Genomic DNA, 13,131 nt, shown 5'->3' on the forward strand with positions numbered 1-13,131 from the left:
TTTTTTCAGTGTGTGTCTGTTTGAGCGACACTTAATTACAATGTGCCAGCTTAAGGGCAACTACACAAACAACTGCAAATATAAAGTGCATCCCGCAGCAATTGCAACACACACACACACACACACACATATACACACTCACACACACTCAAGCATGCACACATTGATTTTAATGAGTTGGCAGGCGACAAAGAAAATCAAGTCGGTTTGACAGTCGCACGAGTAAATCAAAATTTTTATACACATTTTTCCTGATTTATTACACAACTGCACATTAAAACGAATTTATGAAAAATGACTAGCAATTAATAGACTTGTTCAAATTTAATAGTTTGCCAAGCACTTCATAATTATTACGAGAGCTTGGATATTATAATAAAAAAAAAGCGGGAAATAAGATTTGAACATTTTTTTTAGGTAGGTTGGGTTCTGTAGTAGAAATATTTTTTCAAAGACTCACAAATATTTCAAAATAAAAGAAAATTAGTGCCAAATTTGCGAAATTCATTTCAATAATATGGTTTAGTTATTTATTTATATAATCAATATAAACTATAAGGTTAGTTCATAGAGTATTTCATAAAAATTAAATTTAATGTTGTGAAGCTTTTTGAAACATAATAAATGTATAAATAATATCCACTAGCCTTAGTATCCTGAACATATTTCACCTTAAGCGGGTTTGATATCCATAGATAAGCGAGTGATAATGGACTGACCTACTCCCAGATGATATGCATCATCGCTAGCGGCGTGATAAGCCGAAACAGCAGCGCTCCCAGTGTGATGGCCTCCACTGTGCCGGCTCCACCAGCCGCATATTCATCAAAATAGTTGCCATATATGGCGAAGGTCATTAGCTGGCTGTGCGGCTGTCGCAGTTCCATCTTAATCCTGGTTAGATTATCCGTTTCCTCCGTTGACCAAACTAATTGCGAGGGCTGCAGGGCGTAGAGATTGGATGTGCCGAGGGTGCTGGGCATAATGAGACGCCGTGGTTTTCGCACAAACTCTCCAAGGATCTGTAGTTTGGTGAACTTGACTGGCTGTACTTGCTCCTCGCCGATTAGCCCACAACTTTCCACATTGGCACCGCTGCAGGCGAACAAGCCACACAGCCGGATGGCACTGTACTGCTCCTCCTCGTAGCGCCTTTCGCCCACCCAAACACCCAATCTGTAGCTATATCCTGACAGCGATCCCACTAGCGTCCAACTGATCTGAAACTCACAGCACAAATCCTTCTGGCAGATCCTTTTGTTCACCGAACTTTCCTGGATCATGGGCAGTTCCCAGGTGGCGAATTTATCCAATTCCGGTTGCTGCAGGAGTTTTAGCTTAATCAGTGACGTCTTTTCCGGTTCCAAAATCTCATCGGTGAGTATCTGATCCTCCGGATTTAGAGGAACTTTAGCCAAGAGCAACTTCCTTTGACCCTCTATCTCATCCGTGATCATTAGACGGGTCAAAGCTCCTTGTTGACCCGCATAAATGCCACTGCCACTTACTCCCGATTGCGGAACACTTGCTCCGGAGGCCAGCAGATTCACACGATTGGCCCAAGCCCAACCCTGCTGAAATTGGGATGCTGTAAAAAAAATAAAAAAAAAGTCAATACCATCCTTATACTATAAAGTTTTAAAATAAGGCAAACATTACATCATAATTCAGTACAAAATCATTATACATAAATGGAAACTGAAAATGTATTAGCATTATTAGCACCAAAATAAATAGTAAAATAAATTGCTAAAATTGGCATGCTGCAAATATATTTAAAAAAAGGTCAATACCATATCTTAAATATACATTTTCAAAATAAAAAAAAAACATTAATCAGTAAAAAATTATCATAATTCATTAACCTCAAGCCAAAATACAGCTTATTAAAAGGCATGTTGCCTTTTATTATTTTGTTTTGCTAATATTTGTAAGGTTTTTTTTAAAAGAATTTAATTCTTAAATCAAAAAATTTGTGTTTTTCCTGATATATCACAATGTGCGTAAGCCAAATTTGTTATTTGGTTTAGAGAAATATATTTTTAATATTTCATGCATAATATTTCATTATAAATATCAATCACCTGTGAGAAAAGGCAGCTCGGAGTTGAACATTTTGGTGACTATCAAATGGCGAATGCCCAAACGCTCCACCAAATCCTGAGCGGGCGTATAGAAGAGCATGTCGAAGCAGATAAAATGACCGAAGGTGACATTGAAGTCGGTGCTAAAGGTGGCCAATTCGGGCGAATCAGTTCGATTGGTGGACGGTTCCAGGTACAGATTCCACTTTCTGTAGCGAGATACCACAGCGCCCAGTCGATCGAACACCACATTGGTATTGAAGATGCTATATCCCCTATTGGAACAGGTGGTTCCCATAGGACAATTCTCTGGTGACCGCTCCTTTACGTTTATAACGAGATAGGTGTTATATTCCCTGGCGGCACAGGCCAGTCGCCTTAGAAAAGGAGCTATTTCGGGATCATCACCTGGCTGCTCTTCACATAAACTTTGTTCCGTGGACTCCGGCACCGCTGTCAGAGTGAGTACTGTATTTAGAGTGGCCTCCGGGAAAACAATGATATCCGTAGTGCCATTGCCGGAGTGCATGAGCTCCAGATAACCGGCCAGATTCGATTCCAACAGCTGTTGCGAAGTACCGCCCATTATCGCCGGTCGAAATTCCGCCACACCAGCTGTATAAAACGGTGGCCCATCATTGCTAGCCACAGCAACATTTATTAAAGCACTGAGGAGCCACACAAATCGACCGAGAAATCCAAACATTGTGTGCATTGTTCAACGATCGCAAGCCGACTAATCCCAACCGGTTTCAATCGTTTCGCTCTAGCTCTCCTATACTTACTCATATATATATATATATATATATATATATATATATATATACATATATCTACATGTATATTTTCCACGCCATATCAGCTATCGGAATTATTTCCAACTATCTGTCGAGATTTTCTATCTAATCGTTTAAATCGGTAATCAGGCGTTTCGTAAACGCGTGCAAGGGTTTTAAAAACGTTTTGTGAAGTAGAATTTCGGGCTGAAATAAAGGTATTGAAATATTATCTTTATAATGCGTTTCAGCAGGCACATTCCTTCTAGAAGACATTTTTAATACATATAGTATTAGGTGAACTCCCCATCTTTCAAAACTCAGTGAACATTAAATACTATTCTTGTTTATGTAAACAGTACCGATTTTTATAAACATTTTGTTGGTGTTCCATAAAAGTCCTTAAATTGCAACTGAAGTAAAATACCGTGTATTAAACTTTTTAATGGGTTTATAAAATATATACTAAAAAGCATACTTTTTATATAATTTGTAAAGCTCCAAGCAAATTTTTAATCAAATTTCTCAGTTTTTAATGTCATTGGGGGTTCATTGTTTACTGGATCCTTTTTATATTTTAGGATGCTTGAAACCGCAGGCCAATTGCTCCTCGACGGTGCCCACACCAAAAGTGCAATCGTTGTAGTAGTAGTTGCCATAAATGGCAAAGGTCAAGAGGTTACTGACCTCCTGCGATTGCCTTAAGCCAAATCGCACTTGGTGGCTATGAAAAAGAGAGAAAACTTATTAGTTGAAATATATTTTAGATAGATCCTACACCAATACGAAAAATAAATATCTGACAACTGAATTAAAAATGTTATATTTAATATTCAAATTAAATAGTTAGTCATAATATTAAATTTCCCTTTTTTAACTAGTGTAATTTCATATACCTTAAAATTAAAGCGAAAAATAATTAAATTAAGTACAAAATATTCTGATTTACTACGTTTTTTTAGCAGTGTAACTCACCCCTCCTCGGAGGTCTGCTGTCGAGACCATTCGAAATATTTCGGCTCCAGAGGCAGAAGATTATCGAGCAGGGTGTCGGGCAAGAGAAGGAACTCCCGTGACTGTGGATAGGTGACCCTGATTTCCAGATGGGTGAAGGTCACCAGCGGATGCTCAAGGTCAGGCAGCAGCCGACCACAATCGTCTATGGAATTCCCCGAACAGGTGAACAATCCACAATTGCGTATATAATTCACATCCAGTCGCTTTTCATTGCGCCAACCCTCGAAAATTCCAATTCGATAGCTATAGGAACTGGAGTTCTCTGCGGGATTTGCCAGGGATCTCCAGGCCAAGTCGTAGTGACAGCAAAAGTCACCGTGGCATAGAATCTTGCTGAGATGGCCATTCTTTCCGGATTCAACTGGCAGCTCCTCGCTGCTGAAATTCTCCAGATAATCGCGCTTTATGTTGAATCTGGAACCGGTGGCCACCTGGTGATCCCTGAGATCCCTCTTCATCCGCCTCCGGCCCTTGTATTTGGGCAACTGCGCCACATATATGGTCCGCTCCCCGGCATCCTGGCGCATCACCCTCTCCAATGAGCCACTGCGTCCATGGTAAATCCCCGAGCCACTGGTTCCCATGGCGGGATCACTTGCCCCGGACGCCAGCAGATTCACATCGTTCGCATACGCCCAGCCCAGTTGGATCTGAACGGCTATTTTTGAGTAAATATATTACACTTCCAAAAATAAATAAAACAAAGTAAATAATAAATGTCTGCCACCCCCAAAAAAAAATATCATAGAAACTAAACAATTGTAACATGGACTTAAAAACTAATGGGCAAGAAAAATTTAAAAAATAAGATGAGTATACAACTCATACCACGGATGTTTCAAAATAAAACATTTGTAATTTAAATGTCGGTAAAGAAATAACTAAAAAGTTTAGGGGTTTTATGATTTGGTATTACTTTAAGACACACTTATTAAAACATAACTTTAAGTTTTATTTTCCACATTAATTCAAATTTTTCATACAATTTAAAATGATTTAATATTTTGATTTTATATATCATTTAAATATGAAATGAAAAATGAATTTAATAACCCGATCTGTTTTTACCATTCCTTTTTTTTACCAGTGTAATAATATAAGCCCAAAGCTATTTCAAGAACAACTTTATATAAGTATTATCACATAGTTGAAAAAAAGTTTGCATATCACATAGTTGAAAGACGAAGTTTATACACATATATGTAAATCTTTATAAAAATGCACATATAATTTATTTGTTTATGATGTTATTAATTATATGTTTAAAAAAATATACAAATTGTTATAAATTTCTAATATTATAATTACTAAGTAATTTTGAGTTTTGTTCCGAATTTTAATTGTAATATTCGAGTGGCTGATTAAATATCTTAACCACTTGACCATTTTACGTATAACATGTTGCACTTTATCTCAAGAGGGTTGTGAGAGCCCTTAATTAGCAATCACTGATTGAACTGAAACACTTTTCATGGGACTCACCTGTGAGAAAAGGCAGTTGGGAGAACCACATGGCCGGGTAGACAAAGTCCGTGACTCCCTGATCCACCAGCTGGTGGGCAGGAGTGTAGAACAGGATGTCGAAGCAGATGAAGTGCCCGAAGGTGACCCCGAAGTCCGTCTCGAAAGTGCTCAGTTCCGGCCGGAAGGTGCTGTTCTTGGGCTCGCCGTAGAGATGAACCTTTCGGTATCTGGACACCACCACTCCCTGGCGATCGAAGACCACATTGGTGTTGAACACATTGAAGCCATCCAAAGCACAGGGTCTCGAATCCTCCGGCACATCCTCGCACATTTGCTTCTCCGTCAGATTTATCACAATATATTTGCTGGCATTGCGTGCCGCACACGACAGGATCACCAGAAAGTCCTCGTAATAAGTGGCTTTCGGATCACTCAAGCAGGGATTTATCAGATGCTCGGGATTGGGCACAAAGCTCGTGGCACCCATATCGTTGAGGGTGCTCTCGGGGAACACAATAATATCCGTGAAGCTGGCATTTTTCGACTGAATGATCTCCAAATAGGCGGCTAGATTATCGGACACTAGATTCGAGGGCCTGAACTCCACCACACCAGCCGTATAGTAATCCCTCTTTGAAACTGAAGCCTGGAGATGGAAATCCTAAAATTTAATGGGTCTTGACCTTTTTATATATTGTTAATATAGTTTACCTGTTGGCTCAATTCGAACATTAACCCCAGGGTTATGCAAAAAAGGAAAAACCCTGAAGAATATTTCGCCATGCTCTTTGAACACTTAGATATTGGCAAATGACTTGCCAACTTCCAAACTTGGCTGTTTTTATAGAAATTCTCAGGAAAATATGGGTTAATCTTATCTGCCAAAAAAACAGTCCAAAACTTTTTCTGTCTCAACTCGTTCGATTAAGTGGTCTCATATTTTGACACTCCAACTGACCAAAGAGACAAAAATAAATTGAATTTACAATGGTGCCAAAAATAAGTAAGCAACAATTTATAAATAGCATTTAATTTGTTTTTTTTTTTTAATTTCTGTAATTTTAATGGAACCTAAACTAAAGCCTACAAGTATATTTTAATTTAATGGACTGGTTTTTTCAACCAGGTGACCCCCTTATCACCGATGATATTTCACATTTTGATGGCTTCTAGGCAAAACTATTTTCGTTTTTCATACAAATAGTTAAAAAATGTGTGCTAATATTTAGTAATCTTAATCGAAGCCGACTTTTAGGCAAATTAACAAAACTGCATTGTTTTTATTAAAAATGATATTGACAAAAAAAAATGTATCACCAAATAACACAAAATCGAGGAAACTAAAAATGCAAAACAAACTTGGAATGCACACTATTTATTTAATCACAACTCTGTGATTTTTATGAAAGGCCCAAAAAAAATACATGTTAAAGGCCCAAAAAACATAATTAAAGGACTTTCTGCCTTGTTTGAATTTCATCCAGTATCTTCAAGTAGTCGAGATATTCATAATGATAGTATGGGCAAGAGATCGAGTTTGCCGAAAACTTTTCCAATTTCTTCGCATTCGATTGCTTCAGAGATTTTTTGAGAATGGTTTTTTGATTTACATAAAACTCCAAACATTTCTCAACTTTCTGCTGCGGAATAATGCTATCCAATTCCTCGATACGATCCGAGATTTGCAGCTCCAGGATCGAGCGTTCAATATTGTACGCCTCAAAGCCAAATTGTATGGCGAATTTTTCGGCTAGTTCAGTCTTGTTATTTCTCACTGCAGAACGAATTCTTGAAATCCAGTTGAGAAACTCTGTGTTATCCTGCCAATGACCAGTGAAATTCTCCAGAAAAGTCTTTAGTTTATCCGTCACTTGCTTATGAATGTCGGCCAAGGGGTCCTGTTGAATATATTCCAATTTTTCTTGATTCTTAAAATTTAATAAAGATTTACTTTCCGATCTTCCTTGTGAGAGTACAAGGCACAGCAGAAAAAGGCTCCATTTCCAAACCATGTTCTTTGATTTGAAGAGTTGTACGGTTTTGCAAAATATAGCTGACTATGTTGAACCAAATAGAACTGCCCTTTTATATAGACTCGTTCGTATAACTTGGTATGTCTTAATTTAGATAAGCTTCTCTGTAAAATGCCACAAATTGTTACGCTTGCACAATTCGTTGTGAGAGTAATATAGATTTAATTTATTAAAATGCAATTAGCAAGGTAAAAAACTCACAACAGATAGCGACGAGCTTTGAAGACAAAATTTAATTAAAAGAAGGTGACATGTGGGTCAACTGTTCTGTTATAAAATGTAATACATACATAAGAGGCGTGCTGAATAGTTTATACTAATAACATTCTTGAAATGTTTTTTATTTATATTTATATCCCTTATCTTAATGCACACCCTCCAATTAAAGTTAATTAAATTAAATTCAATAATAAGAACAACAAGTAGAAACAACAATTTGAAAACCTTAACTAAAATAATTGCTAACAAAAATAATACAAACCATAAAAAAGAAATGAAAATTAAAATTATTTGTGTCAATAAATAATATTTTATCGTTAAGAATCCCAATTCAATAATATATTTCACTTTCTTTATAATCAGACATAAGACCAAATTGACATTTCCTATTGTTAATTTTGTATTTTTGAAACGTAATTAATTCCTGTGTTATAAGTGCCTTTATAATATGTAAAATTGTCACAAATAAATAAATAAATAAATAAATAAAACAAATGGTATCATTATGCTTTAAAAATTAAAGTAGTAAAAAAGTCGGGCGAATATTTTATTAGCTTTTAATTGTATAAATACTGTTAAGATCGAGCAATAGGTGTAGTAAAAAAAATAAAACTCAACTGAATGTGACTAACTGGTTGTATTGCAACCAGTCATTTTCCCTAGATATATACTTTGATCTCATTGGGCCCTGGTCCAGGTGATGGCCAGCATGACTAGCGGCATCGTTAGCCATCCCCCTAGGATTGGTAGCCCAGTGGATCCGCTCCTGTATCCACAGGCCACCTGCTGCTCCTCGGTGCCATCGCCAAATGTGCACTCGTTGTCATAGTAATTGCCATAGATGGCAAAGGTCAACAGGTTGCTCACCTCCTGAGATTCCTTGAGGGCAAAGCGAACATCATAGACGTAGCTAGGGATCATACAAATCCATTAAACTATAATCACTTTGATTGGCATTGAGATATCTAGATATTTTACCTATCTTCATGGGGCTTCTGCTGCGACCATTCAAACTGATTCGGCTCCAAGGGCAGCAGATTATCCTGGAGGGTGTCGGGTATCAGCAGGAACTCCCGTGACTCCGGATAGGAGACCGCGATCACCAGACGCGTGAAGGTCACACGGGGCTGCTGGAGGTCACCCTCGGTGGTCAGCAATTTGCCACAATCATCGATGGATTCCCCCGAACAGGTGAACAATCCACAATTACGAATGTAATTGGCATCCACATCCTGTTCGTTGCGCCAACCATCGTAGGTTCCCACACGATAGCTATAGTATACACTACTATCATTCGCCACCGCATTCGCCAGCGATCTCCAGGCAATATCGAAGTTGCAGCAAAAGCTGCCTTGGCAAATGGTTCTATTGATGGTGCCACTTATTCCCTGATCCAACTGCAGCAAATCGGATTCATAGTTCTCCAGATCATCCCGCTTCATGTATAAACTACTGGTTGAGGCCACCTCTCGGTGTTTGATCTCCGGCATACTCCTCCGCACACGCTTTTGTAGGGACCTACTGCGGGTATATTTGGGCACCTGGGCCACATAGATACTCCTCTCACCGGAATCCTGCCTCATGACACTGGTCAAAGTGCCCGAACGTCCGTGAAAAATTCCCGAACCGGTATTTCCAATGGAGGGACGACTGGCTCCAGAAGCCAAGAGATTCACATCGTTGATATAGGCCCAACCCTGTTGGGTTTGAACAGCTAGAAAGGAAAATAAAGAGAAATTACCCCTATAGTTATATTTCTTATGTAATATAGCTACTACTTTAAATGCTTAAACTAATTAATTAATCAAATATTTAAAAAGATAACATAATTTACGTCTGAAAGTTCAATAAATTAAATTCATAAGACGACATTATTTCTTTCACTGCATTCTTTTATACACCTTTTTATGCGATTTCACATGTCTAAGCAAATACATATATTAATATTTGTATTATTTCTTCATGCTTAAGAATTCGCGTTTTTGATTTTGTTAGGATATTCTTTAGGGGGTTTAATTATTAAACAAATAAATATGTCAGCGGTCTGTTATATTTATCTTTTTTCTCTTGTTCTAAAGAATTCGCGTTGAATGAGGGAAACAATAAAGTTAAACCCGCTACCAATTTTTCGCTGTGCATAATCGGTTCGCGGCACTTCATCTGGAGGGGTGGCAATCGATTGGCCGCTTGATAAGGGACGCATGTCAATGAACTAGCCCCCACTTAAAGTTCTTTATCTCTCACATTTACTTAATGTCTCACCTGTAAGGAAGGGAAGTTGGGAGAACCACATGACCGGGTAGACAAAGTCCGTGATGCCCTGCTCCACGATGAGCTGGTGAGCGGGCTGGTAGAACAGGATGTCGAAGCAGATGAAGTGCCCGAAGGTGACCCCGAAGTCCGTCTCAAAAGTGCTCAGTTCTGGCCGGAAGGTGATGTTCTTGGCCTCGCCGTACAGATGAATTTTTCGGTACCTGGACACCAGCACGCCCTGCCGATCGAAGACCACATTGGTGTTGAACACATTCAATCCGTTCGAGGCACACGGTCTCGTGTCCTCCGGCACATCCTCACACTTTTGCTTCTCCGTCAGATTGATCACAATGTATTTGCTGGCATTGCGGGCCGCACACGACAGGGTCACCAGGAACTCCTCGTATAGCTCCGCATTTGGGTCACTCAAACAGGGATTTATCAGATCGTCGGGATTGGGCACAAACGTGGTCGAACCCACCGAATTCAGTGTGCTCTCGGGGAAGACAATTATGTCCGTGGCGCTGGCATTCTCAGAGTTTATGATCTCCACATAGCCCTCGAGGGCATCCGACCAGGCCGACAAGCTGAGGATCGACTGGCGGAACTCCACCACTCCGGCCGTATAATAATCCGAATCGGCCAAAGACGCCTGTAAATTGTTAAGAACCAAAACGATAACCATAAAAAGCCAATCAATTAATCTCCGATTAAGGCGTCCTAATCGCGATCGAAGCGTAACGTTTAGTGGCTTCCCAGAAATCCCACCTGCTGACTCATGCCGGACATTAGTCCCAGGATAAGGAACACCAACAAGAGCCGCCACGAGTTCTTCGCCATTTCCGAGTGAATCTGACAATTGCTAATGACTGGCACAGCCTCAGACATGGGGGCTTTTATACCCTCTATAGGTGTCCGTAGGAGTGGCAACCATTTAGCGGGAACTACTTAATCTTATCTGCGAGCACCAAATGGTTCGCTCTTTCCAGAGCTGACAATATTTTACATTTAACATTTAACATTAACCTTTAAAAATTGTTAAAAACCATATGTATTTCTATTAACTCGATTGCGGAAGTATGGAATTAGGTTAAAAAATAAGGTCTTTTTCTAAACAAAACAATTTTCAATACAGTATATGGCCACAAAAAAAGTATTTAAGGAAATTCCCAAATACCATTTGCCTTTAAAAAACTACCATTTAATATAAAATTTAGGTTACTACATTAAAAAATTAAATTGGATTTTTTAGAAAGAAAAAAGCCAAATTCACAGAAATAGATAAAATTAGCAAATAACAAAAAATGCAATACAAAGATAAACATTTAAGGGGTTTGTTATTTTTTTGTTGTTTTAAAGAATAGACACACAGCCTAATAACACACAATTGGATATTGAAAACTTAAAAATATTAAACAAATTGGCATTTCCGGACTTCTTTAGCCTTTTTTTCAGCTAAAACGGCTGCAAAAAGGCCAACTAGGCCAGCACTGGATCGGTTAAATCGGTGAAATTTGGTGGTTTCTTTAGGTAATTCTGGTTTTGCGTTATTCCGGGAGTCATGTCCGCAATTCATGAACACGATTAGTTGGTTGGCTGTACATTGGACTGGCTGCGCTTGGGACAAATATTTTGTTTTTCGCCAGTCTTATCGCCGCACCCCAGACTATCCAAGTCCGATGTTCTGTTGCTTCCCGACTGAACTATATGCTATACTATATACGCCTACTTCTTTATCATCGCACTGCAAATAAATCAATTTATTTCTCTCGATTCTAACTACAACATTGATTTTTATTTGCCCTCATTAAATGTTTGCAATCCATTACCACAATTGGCGAAATAAATCAGAGCTCGGCTGCCAATGTTCGTAATTGCTATAGGTTTTCTTTGATTTCCCTTTGTCTTTATTGCACTGGCAAGTTTCTGCTATCGGGAAGGTATTATTGTATTTATTGTGCAAACGTGTGGCTCATAGATTCGCTGACTTCAAGCCCTGATTTGCGGTAGTCAAATAATGAAAGAGTTTTACGACCTTTTATTTCACTTTAAGGTCTTTGATTTTATCTGATAATATCTAATTTAAAAACTTTTATCTGAAATTTGAACGTTGCCATTGACAGTTATCAGGGTTTTTATATATGTTATCTCCACCTTTCGATGTTATCTTCAATTATGTCTGGCTTTTCTGTCCAATGACACTGGTCAACAAGGTAATGAAGTTACTTTATTTGAACTTTAAAAGTATAATAAAATTTAATATAAAAGAAAAAAGGGAATACAGAATAAAATATAATTTATTATCTCAAACGATTTATATGATATGATATGATTGTCTTTTAATAAATTGCATTTAATCAAGAAAGATACCAAACAATCTAGTGGGGCTCATTGATTCTCCCCCTTGTTGCTTACCAAACGTTGCCTAGTTTATTTCTATATTTGCGTATTCTGTTCACTAAGTTTTATCCGAAGTTATCCGTCAGTCAAGGGTATAAGAGGCAGACTTCGCTTGAATCCATCAACTAGCTAATTCAGGCCACAATCTGCCCCATTAAGTTCCCAGTCGACATCATTGGCCCCACTTTGAGCATTATCGGGTTTCTTGCTCCTAATAAATTTTTTCATTTTTTTTTTTTTTGGGTACTACAACGAAACATTAATAAGTGTATATGTATATTTTGTTCAAGCGAAGATAATCCCATCCGCAGATCCCAAACGTGCAGCCATCTCAGGGACTTAATGCACTTCCATACGCTCCACTGCAGACTCAAAGTCCCCGAAAAAGCGTTCCATCTTGTGGGGTGGATGCAACATAAATTCTGTAGAACACCCCTAACAAAGTCTACTTGGCAATCCTTTCCGCTCCGCTATGCTCCTTTTTTTGCGCCCCCAACCTACTATTCCCTAGTACGTTCTTGGTCCTGGCAAATTGATTTGCGGCAAGAAAAAAGCTGGGAAAAGAAAAAAAAAAAAAAAAAATTAAAAAATAATGTTTGAAAATTTCTTGGTCATATATTTTAAATACGAAAATTTACCCAAGGGAGTCGAACCGTGCACAAACACACACCCACACCCACACCCATACCCACACACACACACAAACACAACCTGTTACCTGCTCATTTATGCGCAAAAAGAAACGAACGGTAAAACACGTTAAAAGCTAAGACGAGGTCCCAACAACAACAGCAACAACAACAACGGCATCAAAACCGTACGAAGGAGAATGGGAAGAAAAGGAGAGAAAGCGCAAAAAGGTAGAAAGGCAAATCTCTTAACAAT

The 13,131-nt window shown here is 38.5% G+C and overlaps 4 protein-coding genes across 4 annotated transcripts; all 4 read right to left on the bottom strand.

Moving 5' to 3' along the window:
• Positions 1-516: 516 nt before the first annotated feature.
• Positions 517-2,808, bottom strand: LOC128264952 (vanin-like protein 3). The gene is made up of 2 exons (XM_053000687.1): positions 2,085-2,808; positions 517-1,588 (listed from the first exon to the last, which is right to left on the bottom strand). The coding sequence occupies exons 1-2, from the start codon at positions 2,797-2,799 to the stop codon at positions 720-722; spliced, it is 1,584 nt and encodes a 527-aa protein (XP_052856647.1). The 5' UTR covers positions 2,800-2,808; the 3' UTR covers positions 517-719.
• A 556-nt stretch (positions 2,809-3,364) lies between these two features.
• LOC128264954 (vanin-like protein 2) lies at positions 3,365-6,173 on the bottom strand. The gene is made up of 4 exons (XM_053000688.1): positions 6,053-6,173; positions 5,360-5,987; positions 3,836-4,535; positions 3,365-3,584 (listed from the first exon to the last, which is right to left on the bottom strand). The coding sequence occupies exons 1-4, from the start codon at positions 6,122-6,124 to the stop codon at positions 3,431-3,433; spliced, it is 1,554 nt and encodes a 517-aa protein (XP_052856648.1). The 5' UTR covers positions 6,125-6,173; the 3' UTR covers positions 3,365-3,430.
• A 527-nt stretch (positions 6,174-6,700) lies between these two features.
• On the bottom strand, positions 6,701-7,387 carry LOC128264964 (uncharacterized). The gene has a single exon (XM_053000707.1). It carries the CDS (start codon positions 7,351-7,353, stop codon positions 6,790-6,792), a length of 564 nt encoding a protein of 187 aa, XP_052856667.1. The 5' UTR covers positions 7,354-7,387; the 3' UTR covers positions 6,701-6,789.
• Positions 7,388-8,110: 723 nt separating this feature from the next.
• Positions 8,111-10,728, bottom strand: LOC128264951 (vanin-like protein 1). The gene is made up of 4 exons (XM_053000686.1): positions 10,615-10,728; positions 9,856-10,498; positions 8,572-9,307; positions 8,111-8,503 (listed from the first exon to the last, which is right to left on the bottom strand). Exons 1-4 carry the CDS (start codon positions 10,684-10,686, stop codon positions 8,272-8,274), a joined length of 1,683 nt encoding a protein of 560 aa, XP_052856646.1. The 5' UTR covers positions 10,687-10,728; the 3' UTR covers positions 8,111-8,271.
• Positions 10,729-13,131: the final 2,403 nt, after the last annotated feature.

This window comes from Drosophila gunungcola, unplaced genomic scaffold (assembly GCF_025200985.1).
Source record: "Drosophila gunungcola strain Sukarami unplaced genomic scaffold, Dgunungcola_SK_2 000086F, whole genome shotgun sequence".
Taxonomy (NCBI): Eukaryota; Metazoa; Arthropoda; class Insecta; order Diptera; family Drosophilidae; genus Drosophila; species Drosophila gunungcola.

Excerpts from the sequence above, each read along its gene's own strand:
- LOC128264952 (XM_053000687.1), bottom strand. The coding sequence starts at position 2,799 with ATGCACACAATGTTTGGATTTCTCGGTCGATTTGTGTGGCTCCTCAGT. Across the intron at positions 1,589-2,084 it reads CGAGCTGCCTTTTCTCACAG|CATCCCAATTTCAGCAGGGT; the intron begins GTGATTGATATT and ends TTTTTTTTACAG.
- LOC128264954 (XM_053000688.1), bottom strand. The coding sequence starts at position 6,124 with ATGGCGAAATATTCTTCAGGGTTTTTCCTTTTTTGCATAACCCTGGGG. Across the intron at positions 5,988-6,052 it reads TGTTCGAATTGAGCCAACAG|GCTTCAGTTTCAAAGAGGGA; the intron begins GTAAACTATATT and ends TTCCATCTCCAG. Across the intron at positions 3,585-3,835 it reads CAGCAGACCTCCGAGGAGGG|CCACCAAGTGCGATTTGGCT; the intron begins GTGAGTTACACT and ends TCTTTTTCATAG.
- LOC128264964 (XM_053000707.1), bottom strand. The coding sequence starts at position 7,353 with ATGGTTTGGAAATGGAGCCTTTTTCTGCTGTGCCTTGTACTCTCACAA.
- LOC128264951 (XM_053000686.1), bottom strand. The coding sequence starts at position 10,686 with ATGGCGAAGAACTCGTGGCGGCTCTTGTTGGTGTTCCTTATCCTGGGA. Across the intron at positions 10,499-10,614 it reads TGTCCGGCATGAGTCAGCAG|GCGTCTTTGGCCGATTCGGA; the intron begins GTGGGATTTCTG and ends AACAATTTACAG. Across the intron at positions 8,504-8,571 it reads CAGAAGCCCCATGAAGATAG|CTACGTCTATGATGTTCGCT; the intron begins GTAAAATATCTA and ends TATGATCCCTAG.